The 17,470-nt window shown below is 50.8% G+C and overlaps 1 protein-coding gene across 2 annotated transcripts; it reads left to right on the top strand.

The window, feature by feature from the left end:
* The first annotated feature begins 11,081 nt into the window (after positions 1-11,081).
* On the top strand, positions 11,082-14,930 carry LOC149970333 (GTPase IMAP family member 8-like). 2 transcript variants are annotated; one of them, XM_090226458.1, is made up of 3 exons: positions 11,082-11,387; positions 12,277-12,909; positions 13,686-14,930. In XM_090226458.1, the coding sequence occupies exons 2-3, from the start codon at positions 12,330-12,332 to the stop codon at positions 14,603-14,605; spliced, it is 1,500 nt and encodes a 499-aa protein (XP_090082584.1). In that variant the 5' UTR covers positions 11,082-11,387; positions 12,277-12,329; the 3' UTR covers positions 14,606-14,930. The 2 variants fall into 2 exon arrangements, with proteins under 2 accessions (XP_090082584.1, XP_090082585.1); XM_090226459.1 differs by having other exon boundaries at positions 11,091-11,391.
* The last annotated feature ends 2,540 nt before the right edge of the window (positions 14,931-17,470 follow it).

The following is a 17,470-nucleotide window of genomic DNA, read 5'->3' as shown; positions in this document are numbered from 1 at the left end:
GTGGGTAAGGACAGGGGCTGGGGTAAGGACATGGGCTGGGGTAAGGACAGGGGCTGGGGTAAGGACCAGGGTAAGGACACGGGCGTGGGTAAGGACATGGGCTGGGGTAAGGACCAGGGTAAGGACAGGGGAGTGGGTAAGGACAGGGGCTGGGGTAAGGACATGGGCTGGGGTAAGGACCAGGGTAAGGACAGGGGAGTGGGTAAGGACATGGGCTGGGGTAAGGACCAGGGTAAGGACAGGGGAGTGGGTAAGGACAGGGGCTGGGGTAAGGACAGGGGAGTGGGTAAGGACATGGGCTGGGGTAAGGACAGGGGCTGGGGTAAGGACAGGGGAGTGGGTACGGACATGGGCTGGGGTAAGGACATGGGCTGGGGTAAGGACAGGGGCTGGGGTAAGGACATGGGCTGGAGTAAGGACATGGGCTGGGGTAAGGACAGGGGCTGGGGTAAGGACAGGGGCTGGGGTAAGGACATGGGCTGGGGTAAGGACATGGGAGTGGGTAAGGACATGGGCTGGGGTAAGGACATGGGCTGGGGTAAGGACATGGGAGTGGGTAAGGACAGGGGCTGGGGTAAGGACATGGGCTGGGGTAAGGACAGGGGCTGGGGTAAGGACAGGGGCTGGGGTAAGGTCAGGGGCTGGGGTAAGGACATGGGCTGGGGTAAGGACAGGGGCTGGTGTAAGGACAGGGGAGTGGGTAAGGACAGGGGCTGGGGTAAGGACAGGGGAGTGGGTAAGAACAGGGGCTGGGGTAAGGACAGGGGAGTGGGTAAGGACAGGGGAGTGGGTAAGGACAGGGGCTGGTGTAAGGACAGGGGCTGGTGTAAGGACAGGGGCGTGGGTAAGGACAGGGGAGTGGGTAAGGACAGGGGCTGGGGTAAGGACAGGGGCTGGGGTAAGGACAGGGGCTGGGGTAAGGACAGGGGCTGGGGTAAGGACAGGGGAGTGGGTAAGGACAGGGGCTGGGGTTAGGACAGGGGAGTGGGTAAGGACAGGGGCTGGGGTAAGGACAGGGGAGTGGGTAAGGACAGGGGAGTGGGTAAGGACAGGGGCTGGGGTAAGGACATGGGCTGGGGTAAGGACAGGGGCTGGGGTAAGGACAGGGGAGTGGGTAAGGACAGGGGCTGGGGTAAGGACAGGGGCTGGGGTAAGGACAGTGGCTGGGGTAAGGACAGTGGCTGGGGTAAGGACAGGGGAGTGGGTAAGGACATGGGCTGGGGTAAGGACAGGGGCTGGGGTAAGGACAGGGGCTGGGGTAAGGACATGGGTAAGGACAGGACAAGGGTAAGGACTGGGGTAAGGACAAGGGTAGGGAACTGGGGACATGGGCTGGGGTAAGGACATGGGTTGGAGTAAGGACAGGGGAGTGGGTAAGGACATGGGCTGGGGTAAGGACATGGGCTGGAGTAAGGACAGGGGAGTGGGTAAGGACATGGGCTGGAGTAAGGACAGGGGAGTGGGTAAGGACATGGGCTGGGGTAAGGACATTGGAGTGGGTAAGGACAGGGGCTGGGGTAAGGACATGGGCTGGGGTAAGGACAGGGGCTGGGGTAAGGACAGGGGCTGGGGTAAGGACAGGGGCTGGGGTAAGGACCAGGGTAAGGACAGGGGATTGGGTAAGGACATGGGCTGGGGTAAGGACCAGGGTAAGGACAGGGGAGTGGGTAAGGACAGGGGCTGGGGTAAGGACATGGGCTGGAGTAAGGACAGGGGAGTGGGTAAGGACATGGGCTGGAGTAAGGACAGGGGAGTGGGTAAGGACATGGGCTGGGTAAGGACCAGGGTAAGGACAGGGGAGTGGGTAAGGACATGGGCTGGCGTAAGGACCAGGGTAAGGACAGGGGAGTGGGTAAGGACAGGGGCTGGGGTAAGGACATGGGCTGGAGTAAGGACAGGGGAGTGGGTAAGGACATGGGCTGGGGTAAGGACAGGGGCTGGGGTAAGGACAGGGGCTGGGGTAAGGACAGGGGCTGGGGTAAGGACAGGGGCTGGGGTAAGGACATGGGAGTGGGTAAGGACATGGGCTAGGGTAAGGACATGGGAGTGGGTAAGGACAGGGGCTGGGGTAAGGACATGGGCTGGGGTAAGGACAGGGGCTGGGGTAAGGACAGGGGCTGGGGTAAGGACATGGGCTGGGGTAAGGACAGGGGCTGGGGTAAGGACAGGGGAGTGGGTAAGGACAGGGGCTGGGGTAAGGACAGGGGAGTGGGTAAGGACAGGGGAGTGGGTAAGGACAGGGGCTGGTGTAAGGACAGGGGAGTGGGTAAGGACAGGGGAGTGGGTAAGGACAGGGGAGTGGGTAAGGACATGGGCTGGGGTAAGGACATGGGCTGGGGTAAGGACAGGGGAGTGGGTAAGGACAGGGGAGTGGGTAATGACAGGGGAGTGGGTAAGGACAGGGGAGTGGGTAAGGACAGGGGCTGGGGTAAGGACAGGGGAGTGGGTAAGGACAGGGGAGTGGGTAAGGACAGGGGAGTGGGTAAGGACCAGGGTAAGGACAGGGGAGTGGGTAAGGACCAGGGTAAGGACAGGGGAGTGGCTAAGGACCATGGTAAGGACAGGGGAGTGGCTAAGGACCATGGTAAGGACATGGGCTGGGGTAAGGACAGGGGAGTGGGTAAGGACAGGGGCTGGGGTAAGGACATGGGAGTGGGTAAGGACATGGGCTGGGGTAAGGACAGGGGCTGGGGTAAGGACAGGGGCTGGGGTAAGGACATGGGTAAGGACAGGGGCTGGGGTAAGGACATGGGTAAGGACAGGGGAGTGGGTAAGGACATGGGCTGGGGTAAGGACATGGGCTGGGGTAAGGACAGGGGAGTGGGTAAGGACAGGGGAGTGGGTAATGACAGGGGAGTGGGTAAGGACAGGGGAGTGGGTAAGGACAGGGGCTGGGGTAAGGACAGGGGAGTGGGTAAGGACAGGGGAGTGGGTAAGGACAGGGGAGTGGGTAAGGACCAGGGTAAGGACAGGGGAGTGGGTAAGGACCAGGGTAAGGACAGGGGAGTGGGTAAGGACAGGGGCTGGGGTAAGGACAGGGGAGTGGGTAAGGACAGGGGAGTGGGTAAGGACAGGGGAGTGGGTAAGGACCAGGGTAAGGACAGGGGAGTGGGTAAGGACCAGGGTAAGGACAGGGGAGTGGCTAAGGACCATGGTAAGGACATGGGCTGGGGTAAGGACAGGGGAGTGGGTAAGGACAGGGGCTGGGGTAAGGACATGGGAGTGGGTAAGGACAGGGGAGTTGGTAAGGACAGGGGAGTGGGTAAGGACAGGGGAGTGGGTAAGGACAGGGGAGTGGGTAAGGACCAGGGTAAGGACAGGGGCTGGGGTAAGGACAGGGGAGTGGGTAAGGACAGGGGCTGGGGTAAGGACATGGGCTGGGGTAAGGACAGGGGAGTGGGTAAGGACAGGGGCTGGGGTAAGGACAGGGGCTGGGGTAAGGACAGGGGCTGGGGTAAGGACATGGGCTGGGGTAAGGACAGGGGCTGGGGTAAGGACAGGGACTGGGGTAAGGACAGGGACTGGGGTAAGGACAGGGGCTGGGGTAAGGACAGGGGCTGGGGTAAGGACAGGGTAAGGACAGGGACTGGGGTAAGGACATGGGCTGGGGTAAGGACATGGGCTGGGGTAAGGACAGGGACAGGGGTAAGGACAGGGGCTGGGGTAAGGACAGGGGCTGGGGTAAGGACCAGGGTAAGGACATGGGCTGGGGTAAGGACAGGGGCTGGGGTAAGGACATGGGCTGGGGTAAGGACATGGGCTGGGGTAAGGACATGGGCTGGGGTAAGGACAGGGGCTGGGGTAAGGACAGGGGCTGGGGTAAGGACCAGGGTAAGGACATGGGCTGGGGTAAGGACCAGGGTAAGGACAGGGGCTGGGGTAAGGACCAGGGTAAGGACAGGGGCTGAGGTAAGGACAGGGGCTTGGGTAAGGACAGGGGCTGGGGTAAGGACATGGGCTGGGGTAAGGACAGGGGAGTGGGTAAGGACAGGGGAGTGGGTAATGACAGGGGAGTGGGTAAGGACAGGGGAGTGGGTAAGGACAGGGGCTGGGGTAAGGACAGGGGAGTGGGTAAGGACCAGGGTAAGGACAGGGGAGTGGGTAAGGACCAGGGTAAGGACAGGGGAGTGGGTAAGGACCAGGGTAAGGACAGGGGAGTGGGTAAGGACCAGGGTAAGGACAGGGGAGTGGCTAAGGACGATGGTAAGGACATGGGCTGGGGTAAGGACAGGGGAGTGGGTAAGGACAGGGGCTGGGGTAAGGACATGGGAGTGGGTAAGGACAGGGGAGTGGGTAAGGACAGGGGAGTGGGTAAGGACAGGGGAGTGGGTAAGGACAGGGGAGTGGGTAAGGACCAGGGTAAGGACAGGGGCTGGGGTAAGGACAGGGGAGTGGGTAAGGACAGGGGCTGGGGTAAGGACATGGGCTGGGGTAAGGACAGGGGAGTGGGTAAGGACAGGGGCTGGGGTAAGGACAGGGGCTGGGGTAAGGACAGGGGCTGGGGTAAGGACAGGGGCTGGGGTAAGGACAGGGGCTGGGGTAAGGACAGGGGCTGGGGTAAGGACAGGGACTGGGGTAAGGACAGGGACTGGGGTAAGGACAGGGGCTGGGGTAAGGACAGGGGCTGAGGTAAGGACAGGGTAAGGACAGGGACTGGGGTAAGGACATGGGCTGGGGTAAGGACATGGGCTGGGGTAAGGACAGGGACAGGGGTAAGGACAGGGGCTGGGGTAAGGACAGGGGTGGGGTAAGGACCAGTGTAAGGACATGGGCTGGGGTAAGGACAGGGGCTGGGGTAAGGACAGGGGCTGGGGTAAGGACAGGGGAGTGGGTAAGGACAGGGGCTGGGGTAAGGACAGGGGCTGGGGTAAGGACAGGGGCTGGGGTAAGGACAGGGGAGTGGGTAAGGACATGGGCTGGGGTAAGGACAGGGGCTGGGGTAAGGACAGGGGCTGGGGTAAGGACATGGGTAAGGACAGGGGCTGGGGTAAGGACATGGGTAAGGACAGGGGAGTGGGTAAGGACATGGGCTGGGGTAAGGACATGGGCTGGGGTAAGGACAGGGGAGTGGGTAAGGACAGGGGAGTGGGTAATGACAGGGGAGTGTGTAAGGACAGAGGAGTGGGTAAGGACAGGGGCTGGGGTAAGGACAGGGGAGTGGGTAAGGACAGGGGAGTGGGTAAGGACAGGGGAGTGGGTAAGGACCAGGGTAAGGACAGGGGAGTGGGTAAGGACCAGGGTAAGGACAGGGGAGTGGGTAAGGACCAGGGTAAGGACAGGGGAGTGGCTAAGGACCATGGTAAGGACATGGGCTGGGGTAAGGACAGGGGAGTGGGTAAGGACAGGGGCTGGGGTAAGGACATGGGAGTGGGTAAGGACAGGGGAGTGGGTAAGGACAGGGGAGTGGGTAAGGACAGGGGAGTGGGTAAGGACCAGGGTAAGGACAGGGGCTGGGGTAAGGACAGGGGAGTGGGTAAGGACAGGGGCTGGGGTAAGGACATGGGCTGGGGTAAGGACAGGGGAGTGGGTAAGGACAGGGGCTGGGGTAAGGACAGGGGCTGGGGTAAGGACAGGGGCTGGGGTAAGGACAGGGGCTGGGGTAAGGACATGGGCTGGGGTAAGGACAGGGGCTGGGGTAAGGACAGGGACTGGGGTAAGGACAGGGACTGGGGTAAGGACAGGGGCTGGGGTAAGGACAGGGGCTGGGGTAAGGACAGGGTAAGGACAGGGACTGGGGTAAGGACATGGGCTGGGGTAAGGACATGGGCTGGGGTAAGGACCAGGGTAAGGACATGGGCTGGGGTAAGGACAGGGGCTGGGGTAAGGACATGGGCTGGGGTAAGGACATGGGCTGGGGTAAGGACAGGGGCTGGGGTAAGGACAGGGGCTGGGGTAAGGACAGGGGCTGGGGTAAGGACAGGGGCTGGGGTAAGGACCAGTGTAAGGACATGGGCTGGGGTAAGGACAGGGGCTGGGGTAAGGACAGGGGCTGGGGTAAGGACAGGGGAGTGGGTAAGGACAGGGGCTGGGGTAAGGACAGGGGCTGGGGTAAGGACAGGGGCTGGGGTAAGGACAGGGGAGTGGGTAAGGACATGGGCTGGGGTAAGGACAGGGGCTGGGGTAAGGACAGGGGCTGGGGTAAGGACATGGGTAAGGACAGGGGCTGGGGTAAGGACATGGGTAAGGACAGGGGAGTGGGTAAGGACATGGGCTGGGGTAAGGACATGGGCTGGGGTAAGGACAGGGGAGTGGGTAAGGACAGGGGAGTGGGTAATGACAGGGGAGTGGGTAAGGACAGGGGAGTGGGTAAGGACAGGGGCTGGGGTAAGGACAGGGGAGTGGGTAAGGACAGGGGAGTGGGTAAGGACAGGGGAGTGGGTAAGGACCAGGGTAAGGACAGGGGAGTGGGTAAGGACCAGGGTAAGGACAGGGGAGTGGCTAAGGACCATGGTAAGGACAGGGGAGTGGCTAAGGACCATGGTAAGGACATGGGCTGGGGTAAGGACAGGGGAGTGGGTAAGGACAGGGGCTGGGGTAAGGACATGGGAGTGGGTAAGGACATGGGCTGGGGTAAGGACAGGGGCTGGGGTAAGGACAGGGGCTGGGGTAAGGACATGGGTAAGGACAGGGGCTGGGGTAAGGACATGGGTAAGGACAGGGGAGTGGGTAAGGACATGGGCTGGGGTAAGGACATGGGCTGGGGTAAGGACAGGGGAGTGGGTAAGGACAGGGGAGTGGGTAATGACAGGGGAGTGGGTAAGGACAGGGGAGTGGGTAAGGACAGGGGCTGGGGTAAGGACAGGGGAGTGGGTAAGGACAGGGGAGTGGGTAAGGACCAGGGTAAGGACAGGGGAGTGGGTAAGGACAGGGGCTGGGGTAAGGACAGGGGAGTGGGTAAGGACAGGGGAGTGGGTAAGGACAGGGGAGTGGGTAAGGACCAGGGTAAGGACAGGGGAGTGGGTAAGGACCAGGGTAAGGACAGGGGAGTGGCTAAGGACCATGGTAAGGACATGGGCTGGGGTAAGGACAGGGGAGTGGGTAAGGACAGGGGCTGGGGTAAGGACATGGGAGTGGGTAAGGACAGGGGAGTGGGTAAGGACAGGGGAGTGGGTAAGGACAGGGGAGTGGGTAAGGACAGGGGAGTGGGTAAGGACCAGGGTAAGGACAGGGGCTGGGGTAAGGACAGGGGAGTGGGTAAGGACAGGGGCTGGGGTAAGGACATGGGCTGGGGTAAGGACAGGGGAGTGGGTAAGGACAGGGGCTGGGGTAAGGACAGGGGCTGGGGTAAGGACAGGGGCTGGGGTTAGGACAGGGGCTGGGGTAAGGACATGGGCTGGGGTAAGGACAGGGGCTGGGGTAAGGACAGGGACTGGGGTAAGGACAGGGACTGGGGTAAGGACAGGGGCTGGGGTAAGGACAGGGGCTGGGGTAAGGACAGGGTAAGGACAGGGACTGGGGTAAGGACATGGGCTGGGGTAAGGACATGGGCTGGGGTAAGGACAGGGACAGGGGTAAGGACAGGGGCTGGGGTAAGGACAGGGGCTGGGGTAAGGACCAGGGTAAGGACATGGGCTGGGGTAAGGACAGGGGCTGGGGTAAGGACATGGGCTGGGGTAAGGACATGGGCTGGGGTAAGGACATGGGCTGGGGTAAGGACAGGGGCTGGGGTAAGGACAGGGGCTGGGGTAAGGACCAGGGTAAGGACATGGGCTGGGGTAAGGACAGGGGCTGGGGTAAGGACCAGGGTAAGGACAGGGGCTGGGGTAAGGACCAGGGTAAGGACAGGGGCTGGGGTAAGGACAGGGGCTTGGGTAAGGACAGGGGCTGGGGTAAGGACAGGGGCTGGGGTAAGGACAGGGGCTGGGGTAAGGACAGGGACAGGGGTAAGGACAGGGACAGGGGTAAGGACAGGGACCGGGGTAAGGACAGGGGCTGGGGTCAGGACAGGGCTGGGGTAAGGACATGGGCTGGGGTAAGGACAGGGGCTGAGGTAAGGACAGGGGCTGGGGTAAGGACAGGGGCTGGGGTAAGGACAGGGGCTGGGGTAAGGACATGGACTGGGGTAAGGACAGGAATAAGGGCAGTGGTAGCATTAGTGCTAGTGATAGCAGCAATGATACCTGTAGGGAAAGGGGCAGTGATGGGAACAGAAGGAGGGGCAGAGTTAGCAGTAATGCCAACACTATGGAGATGGGTAAGGTATGCAGCAGGGGTAAATATATTTATAGCAAAGAAAAGGGCAATGGTAGGACAATGGGCAGGTCTAGTGACAGGGGTAATCATAGGGACATCAGTAGTGCTCTCAGGGCTACCAGCAGGGGCAGGGATACTGTCATGGGGAGAGGTAGAGGTGCTAGCTGTGGTAGCAGCAGTGGTAGTGGAAGGGGTAATGACAGGGGACCCGTTAGTGGTAACTTCAGGGGTTAGGTTATGGGTAGCAGCAGTGGTAGGTATAGGGGCACTGGTAGTGCCAGTGGTAAATGAAGGGAGATTGTTAGCAGCAGTGATAGTGGTAGGACCAGCAACGGGTAGGGATGTTTTATGGGGGATTGCTAAGACTTGTGGTAGTAGCAGGGATAGGGACAGAGATAACAGATTGGAGATGGGCAACAGCAGTGCTAGTGGCAGTGACATGGGTACAGACAGCTGAATCCATAGGGAGAGTGATAGCTAACAGCATGGGAACAGGTACAGGATCAACCAAAGAGACAGACTGAAGCACATATACAGTGAGGGAAAAAAGTATTTGATCCCTCTGCAAAACATGACTTAGTACTTGGTGGCAAATCAGAGGTCAGACGTTTCTTGTAGTTGGCCACCAGGTTTGCACACATCTAAGGAGGGATTTTGACCCACTCCTCTTTGCAGATCTTCTCCAAGTCATTAAGGTTTCAAGGCTGACGTTTGGCAACTTGAACCTTCAGCTCCCTCCACAGATTTTCTATGGGATTACGGTCTGGAGACTGGCTAGGCCACTCCAGGACCTTAATGTGCTTCTTCTTGAGCCACTCCTTTGTTGCCTTGGCCGTGTGTTTTGGGTCATTGTCATGCTGGAATACCCATCCACGACCCATTTTCAATGCCCTGGCTGAGGGAAGGAGGTTCTCACCCAAGATTTGACGGTACATGACCCCGTCCATCGTCCCTTTGATGCGGTGAAGTTGTCCTGTCCCCTTAACAGAAAAACACCCCCAAAGCATAATGTTTACACCTTCATGTTTGACGGTGGGGATGGTGTTCTTGGGGTCATAGGCAGCATTCCTCCTCCAAACATGGCGAGTTGAGTTGCTGCCAAAGAGCTCCATTTTGGTCTCATCTGACCACAACACTTTCACCCAGCTGCCCTCTGAATCATTCAGGTTCATTGGCAAACTTCAGACGGGCAAGTATATGTGCTTTCTTGAGCAGGGGGACCTTGCGGGCGCTGCAGGATTTCAGTCCTTCACGGCGTAGTGTTACCAATTGTTTTCTTGGTGACTATGGTGCCAGCTGTTCTGAGATCATTAACAAGATCCCCCCGTGTAGTTCTGGGCTGATTCCTCACCGTTCTCATGATCATTGCAACTCCACAGGGTGAGATCTTGCATGGAGCCCCAGGCCGAGGGAGATTGACAGTTCTTTTGTGTTTCTTCCATTTGCGAATAATCGCATCAACTGTTGTCACCTTCTCACCAAGCTGTTTGGCGATGGTCTTGTAGCCCATTCAAGCCTTGTGTAGGTCTACAATCTCGTCCCTGACATCCTTGGAGAGCTCTTTGGTCTTGGCCATGGTGGAGAGTTTGGAATCTGATTGATTGATTGCTTCTGTGGACAGGTCTTTTATACGGGCAACAAACTAAGATTAGGAGCACTCCCTTTAAGACTGTGCTCCTCAGCTCGTTATCTGTATAAAAGACACCTGGGAGCCAGAAATCTTTCTGATTGAGAGGGTGTCAAATACTTATTGCACTCATTAAAATGCAAATCAATTTATAACATTTTTGACATGTGTTTTGGGGGGTTTTGTTGTTGTTATTCTGTCTCTCACTGTTCAAATAAACCTACCATTAAAATTATAGACTGTTAATTTCTTTGTCAGTGGGCAAACGTACAAAATCAGCAGGAGATCAAATACTTTTCCCCCTCACTGTACATCTATAGCAACAAAGGTAGGCACATCTATAGGGACAGTCATATGTACAGCTGTATTGACAGTTATAGGCAAAGTGTCAGCCATATTGACAGTGATAGCAGGAGGGACAGTTATGGCAATGGGGGCAACCTTAGGGACAAATGCCTTGATAGGAGTTCCTTTGTAGGTCCTTCAGTAGTAAGTGTGCTGTTGTAGGTTTTTTAGTAGTTAATGTGGGGTCAGAGGTCCTGGTGGGGTTCCTGTCTCTGGTGGGGTCAGAAGTAGTGATGCACCGATATTACATTTTTGGCCGATACCGATATCCGATATTTTCCTTGCCAAGAAAAACGATACCTATAACCGGTATTAAACTTTTTAGTGACCTTTTAAGCATTCTAGTACAGTTAAATAGTTAACACACACATGAATGCAGCGGTCTAAGGCACTGCATCACAGTGCGAGGCATCACTACAGTCCCTGGTTTGAATCCAGGCTGTATCACAGACTGTTCCTGATTGACCCAGTTCTAACTCTGTGTTGAGTTCTATACTTATAACAACAGCCTGAGTGCACTGAAACAACTACACAGATGTAACCAGACTATTGCTTTAGTCCTAGTTTTGTTTTCATTTGTTGTTACCAGGTAAAGACCCTATGGGACTCCCAATCACAGCCGGTTGTGATACAGCCTGGAATCGAACCAGGGTGTCTGTAGTGATGCCTCAAGCACTGAGATGCAGTGCCTTAGACCGCTGCACTACTCACGAGCCCATACTCAGTTACCCCACACTTAAAAAAACATCCCATTTCTGAAAACAACATGACATGAAATAACAAAAAAGTGTAAACTGTAGCCATTTATTTCCCTTTGTAGTTAATTCCCCATCATCATGACCTTCATCTACATACCAATTTTTTTTCAAAACCTTGCTATTTTCTGTCAGCACGAACTTCGTGGAAATATCCTTTTAAAAGGTGCAGACAGTAGCCTGTGAACGACAGTGCGCTTGCCGACAATGATTGTTTACTGACCTCAACACATGAATTATTTTTTCTATATGATACATTTTGAAATGTTATTGATAAACTGAGTTTTGTTGGGAGTTTATCAGCAGGGAAAAAAGGCTACGATGATATTTGGTCTGTCTAGGGAACTTAGGGGAGTGGTTTAAGTGTCAGATAAAATAAGATCACCGGAGGCTGAAAGTGAAACTGTTGAAGTTGAACAGTTTCAACTCCATAGCATTTGCAAACCTCAAACATTTGTAATAAGAAAGTAGGTAAGTTGTTATTTTTCAGAATGATTTATGTAAATCTATTAGATTACTACATTATTAGTAGCCTAGGACTGTCTTCAGTAGAATAATGGCCAACATGAAAAACAATGTGTTAGCTTCAAAGGTGGTCTGGATTTCGACAATTATAACTGCGTCATTGAAGACGTATTTTCAATACAGGCCTATTGTTCATATGATCGTGTTATGCTACGATTGTGTTGTCTGATTTAATAAGAATATGTAGCCTAAATATTTTTTATTTTAGTAATTAACAGTAAATTCAATGATAGTTTTATGATAAATGTCGATGACACATAGTCCTATTCCTGAAACAAAGCAGGAAATGGAATGACATGGCTCAGGGGTTTTGTTGATTTCACATTGAATTCACGATATTTGACGTCAATATAAACCAAAACTAGATGTTGAAGTGATGTCTGTGCCGATTGGGGTGCTTGTAGCCTACCATCTGCAAACAGTTATAGATTAACAATCAATGCTGTTAACTAGACATGTTCTGTTTATAGTTCTGCTTTTAAACCCTTTACCCATTTAAACTCAACTCACATTTTTTGTGCTTAAATTAATTCCAGTTTGCATGTGTAACAGTATAACTTTAGACCGTCCCCTCGCCCATACCCGGGCGCGAACTAGGGACCCTCTGCACACATCAACAACTGACACCCACGAAGCATCGTTTACCCACGCGTCACCGATTGAAACGCTATTTAGCGCGCACCACCGCTAACTAAGCTAGCCGTTTCACATCCGTTACACATGTAATAACCAGGTGATGGCTGTTCATGTCATTGGGTTGTTACTTGTTTTTCTGCATTTTGCATCTTAGAAAATAATGTAATAATTTATTTATATTGTATTTGTATTTAGATTCCTGCCTCACACTTCACACTGCTCGGCTATAACAAGATAATTCCTTGAAGATGGGGCACCTTTCCAAACCTGTGCAACAGACATCCAGACCATTGCAGGTGGTGTTACTTGGTAAAACAGGAGCAGGAATGAGTGCAACAGGAAACACCATCCTGGGCCGCAAAGATTTTCGCCCAAAGAAAAAATTAAAATCAGTGACTGCTGATATTGAGAAACAAAATGTCACCATTGAAGGAATAGATCTTGTCGTGTATGACACTCCAGGATTCTGTAACTCCGATCAACCTGAAGAGCAAATTCAGGAGAAATTCCAGGAAGTCCTCAAGTTAACCTCATCTGGTCCCCGTGTGTTTCTCCTGGTGGTGAAGACAGACAGATTAACAGAAGAAGAGAAGAGGGTCATCAGTAAAGTAGAAGGTCTTCTAGGAGAGAGTCTTTTGAAGCAAACCTGGATCCTGTTCACCAGAGGAGATGAGTTGGAAGACCAGACTATAGAACAATTCATTGCTGAATCAGATGTCTTTACAGAAGTGATGAGAAAATACAGTGGAAGATACCATGTGTTCAACAACAAGAGGGGTGATCCTGAGCAGGTCAAATCACTGTTAAAAAAGACATTCATCTATCTCAGTAAGTATAACTGTTTATATAAAGGATTAGCCAGAAATGTAATGTTGACTAACTGTAAATGTTTCCATGATTGAAATACTGTGTTTTGAAGTGTATAATACTGATGATAGAAAACTAGATATTCTAGATGAGAGCTCAGTAGGTCATGTCATTGATAACGTTATGAACACAATCTTTTCATATGTCTCCTGTAGCTGAGGTGATTATAGGTCGTCCTGCCTGAGAATTGTAAGACCAGTTATGTAGTTTTCATGACAATGACTGAGACAATACTTGAAGATTGATTAAATATTTACTAATAAATGTTATTTTGTGTTAATATAGTAATATTGAAATACAGTACACATTTAGTAATGACAGGATGCATTTGAATCATAACACACAGTATAACTTAGTGAGACTTAATACTAGTATTTTCTATAGGCGTGGAAAAAGGGGTTCTCGTTAAGTTTAACAGTTATCCCGAGTTGAACTCAGAATTCACCAAAGTTAGCTAGCTAACTCCTCTATCCCACTACGTAGTATAACCCTCTGGTCTCTTATTCTGGGATAACAATAATGTAAATGAATTATCCCCCCCATTGTAACTTTAATAAGTTGTCTTGGTGACAGATCCCTTTTACAAATCCCACCTGAACTCCACATTCACCATAAAGATTTAAACACCAGACATAAATCAGCATTATTCAGTGCACCAATAACTGCCTGTACAGGGGATGAGATGGTAGTCATTTTACTGTATCCGTTTATCAAATGTGATGTATTTCTCTATACAGATTCAACACTTTCAAGGAGCTCCTCCATCAGGAATCTCCCAGAGAGAAGGATTATTCTGCTTGGAAAAACCGGTGTTGGGAAGAGTGCAACAGGAAACACCATCCTTGGTGGGACAAGTTTCCATTCTGAACAGAACTGGTCCTCAGTAACACGTAAAACAGAAATGAAGCAGGCAGCAGTAGATGGGAGGGATGTCAGTGTGGTTGACACTCCAGGACTGTTTGACACACAGCTTCCTGCTGAAGAATTAGCAATGGAGATTGGTAGGAGCATCTATGAGTCTAGCCCAGGGCCTCATGCCTTCCTCATAGTTTTACGAGTGAATGACAGGTTCACAGAGCAGGAGAAAATAGCTTTTGAAACTCTAGAGAGTGTGTTTGGGTCAGGACTGGCAAAGTACGCCATCATCCTCTTCACCCATGGAGATGCTTTAGAGGGTTACAGTCTAGAGAAGCTGATTGGTGGGAACAGAGACCTCAGTAGAGTGGTAGAGCAGTGTGGGGGGAGGTACCATATCCTCAACAATAAAGCCAGAGGAAACAGAGCTCAGGTCACAGAGCTGATGGAGAAGATAGACAGAATGGTGGAGGACAATGGAGGATCCTGCTACACCAATGAGATGTTTGAGGGTGCAGCCAGGATTAAGAAAGAGGAGGAGGAGAGGATCCAGAGGGAGGAGGAGAGGATCCAGAGGGAGATAGAGGAGAGGATCCAGAGGGAGATAGAGGAGATGTTCAATATGGAGAGGAGGGAGAGAATGGAAAGGAGGGAGAGAATGGAGATGATGGAGTGGATGGAGTGGATGGAGTGGATGGAGATGGAGAGGGAGAGGATCCAAAGGGAGAGGATCCAAAGGGAGAGGATCCAAAGGGAGAGGGAGAGGCCAAAACAAGATGACAAGAGCTGTGAAATCATGTAATCAGCCTTTTTTTGTAGTGATTGAGTCTGCGTTCATCACAAACGTTTCCATTGAATACATAACCTGTGATGAAGAAGGCTACTCTGACTGTATGTAATGAACCTCCTTTAAGTCACAGTTGAATGGATCGGAATGAAACGTGTCCTTAACTGTCTTGTCATGTCGACCACTTAAACGATGTTGATCAGTACAGCGTACAAGGGCAGCGCAGTTATAACATATGTGTCCTGTAGTGTGTTGCATGTTAACAGTCAAAATAATGGGCATCACTAAAATGTTTTGTCAAATGCATAGAGGTATGTGAAATAAAATAGTGACTGGACATAGTGAATGTTTCATGTAACAACATGACCATTTTTCGGATTTTCATACCGTTTAAACATCTCTAGATCTTAACCGTACGGATCCAACAGTCCCAGGTTACACCTTATGTCAAGTCAGCACCAGACTACAGCCATTCCTTCAACTCAACACTCATGGTTTTGTTTCATGTATAATTCCTAGGACCCTAGTCAGCCTGGTCCTGAACTGTTGTCACCACTATGGTCCGGTAGGCGATACTGTAGTATTGAACACAGATCTCCAGACTCAGACAGTGTGGCTACTGAGGAGCTGACTGGTGGATACTACATACAGTATACACTGTGGATACTCAGTAACTGACTGGTTACTACATACAGTATACAATGTGGATACTCAGTAACTGACTGACTGGTTACTACATACAGTATACAATGTGGATACTCAGTAACTGACTGGTTACTACATACAGTATACAATGTGGATACTCAGTAACTGACTGGTTACTACATACAGTATACAATGTGGATACTCAGTAACTGACTGACTGGTTACTACATACAGTATACAATGTGGATACTCAGTAACTGACTGGTTACTACATACAGTATACAATGTGGATACTCAGTAACTGACTGGTTACTACATACAGTATACAATGTGGATACTCAGTAACTGACTGGTTACTACATACAGTATACAATGTGGATACTCAGTAACTGACTGGTTACTACATACAGTATACAATGTGGATACTCAGTAACTGACTGGTGGTTACTACATACAGTATACAATGTGGATACTCAGTAACTGACTGGTTACTACATACAGTATACAATGTGGATACTCAGTAACTGACTGGTGGTTACTACATACAGTATACAATGTGGATACTCAGTAACTGACTGGTTACTACATACAGTATACAATGTGGATACTCAGTAACTGACTGGTTACTACATACAGTATACAATGTGGATACTCAGTAACTGACTGTTGGTTACCACATACAGTATACAATGTGGATACTCAGTAACTGACTGACTGGTTACTACATACAGTATACAATGTGGATACTCAGTAACTGACTGGTTACTACATACAGTATACAATGTGGATACTCAGTAACTGACTGGTTACTACATACAGTATACAATGTGGATACTCAGTAACTGACTGGTGGTTACTACATACAGTATACAATGTGGATACTCAGTAACTGACTGGTTACTACATACAGTATACAATGTGGATACTCAGTAACTGACTGGTTACTACATACAGTATACAATGTGGATACTCAGTAACTGACTGGTTACTACATACAGTATACAATGTGGATACTCAGTAACTGACTGGTTACTACATACAGTATACAATGTGGATACTCAGTAACTGACTGGTTACTACATACAGTATACAATGTGGATACTCAGTAACTGACTGGTTACTACATACAGTATACAATGTGGATACTCAGTAACTGACTGGTGGTTACTACATACAGTATACAATGTGGATACTCAGTAACTGACTGGTTACTACATACAGTATACAATGTGGATACTCAGTAACTGACTGGTTACTACATACAGTATACAATGTGGATACTCAGTAACTGACTGGTTACTACATACAGTATACAATGTGGATACTCAGTAACTGACTGGTTACTACATACAGTATACAATGTGGATACTCAGTAACTGACTGGTTACTACATACAGTATACAATGTGGATACTCAGTAACTGACTGGTGGTTACTACATACAGTATACAATGTGGATACTCAGTAACTGACTGGTTACTACATACAGTATACAATGTGGATACTCAGTAACTGACTGACTGGTTACTACATACAGTATACAATGTGGATACTCAGTAACTGACTGGTTACTACATACAGTATACAATGTGGATACTCAGTAACTGACTGACTGGTTACTACATACAGTATACAATGTGGACACTCAGTAACTGACTGACTGGTTACTACATACAGTATACAATGTGGACACTCAGTAACTGACTGACTGGTTACTACATACAGTATACAATGTGGATACTCAGTAACTGACTGGTTACTACATACAGTATACAATGTGGATACTCAGTAACTGACTGACTGGTTACTACATACAGTATACAATGTGGATACTCAGTAACTGACTGGTTACTACATACAGTATACAATGTGGATACTCAGTAACTGACTGGTTACTACATACAGTATACAATGTGGATAATCAGTAACTGACTGGTTACTACATACAGTATACAATGTGGATACTCAGTAACTGACTGGTGGTTACTACATACAGTATACAATGTGGATACTCAGTAACTGACTGGTTACTACATACAGTATACAATGTGGATACTCAGTAACTGACTGGTGGTTACTACATACAGTATACAATGTGGATACTCAGTAACTGACTGACTGGTTACTACATACAGTATACAATGTGGATACTCAGTAACTGACTGGTTACTACATACAGTATACAATGTGGATACTCAGTAACTGACTGACTGGTTACTACATACAGTATACAATG

This window comes from Oncorhynchus mykiss, chromosome 29 (genome assembly GCF_057628025.1).
Source record: "Oncorhynchus mykiss isolate SJ-2025 chromosome 29, ASM5762802v1, whole genome shotgun sequence".
NCBI lineage: Eukaryota > Metazoa > Chordata > Actinopteri > Salmoniformes > Salmonidae > Oncorhynchus > Oncorhynchus mykiss.
The sequence above is the reverse complement of the archived record's forward strand: the minus strand, read 5'-3'. Positions and strand labels throughout refer to the sequence as shown.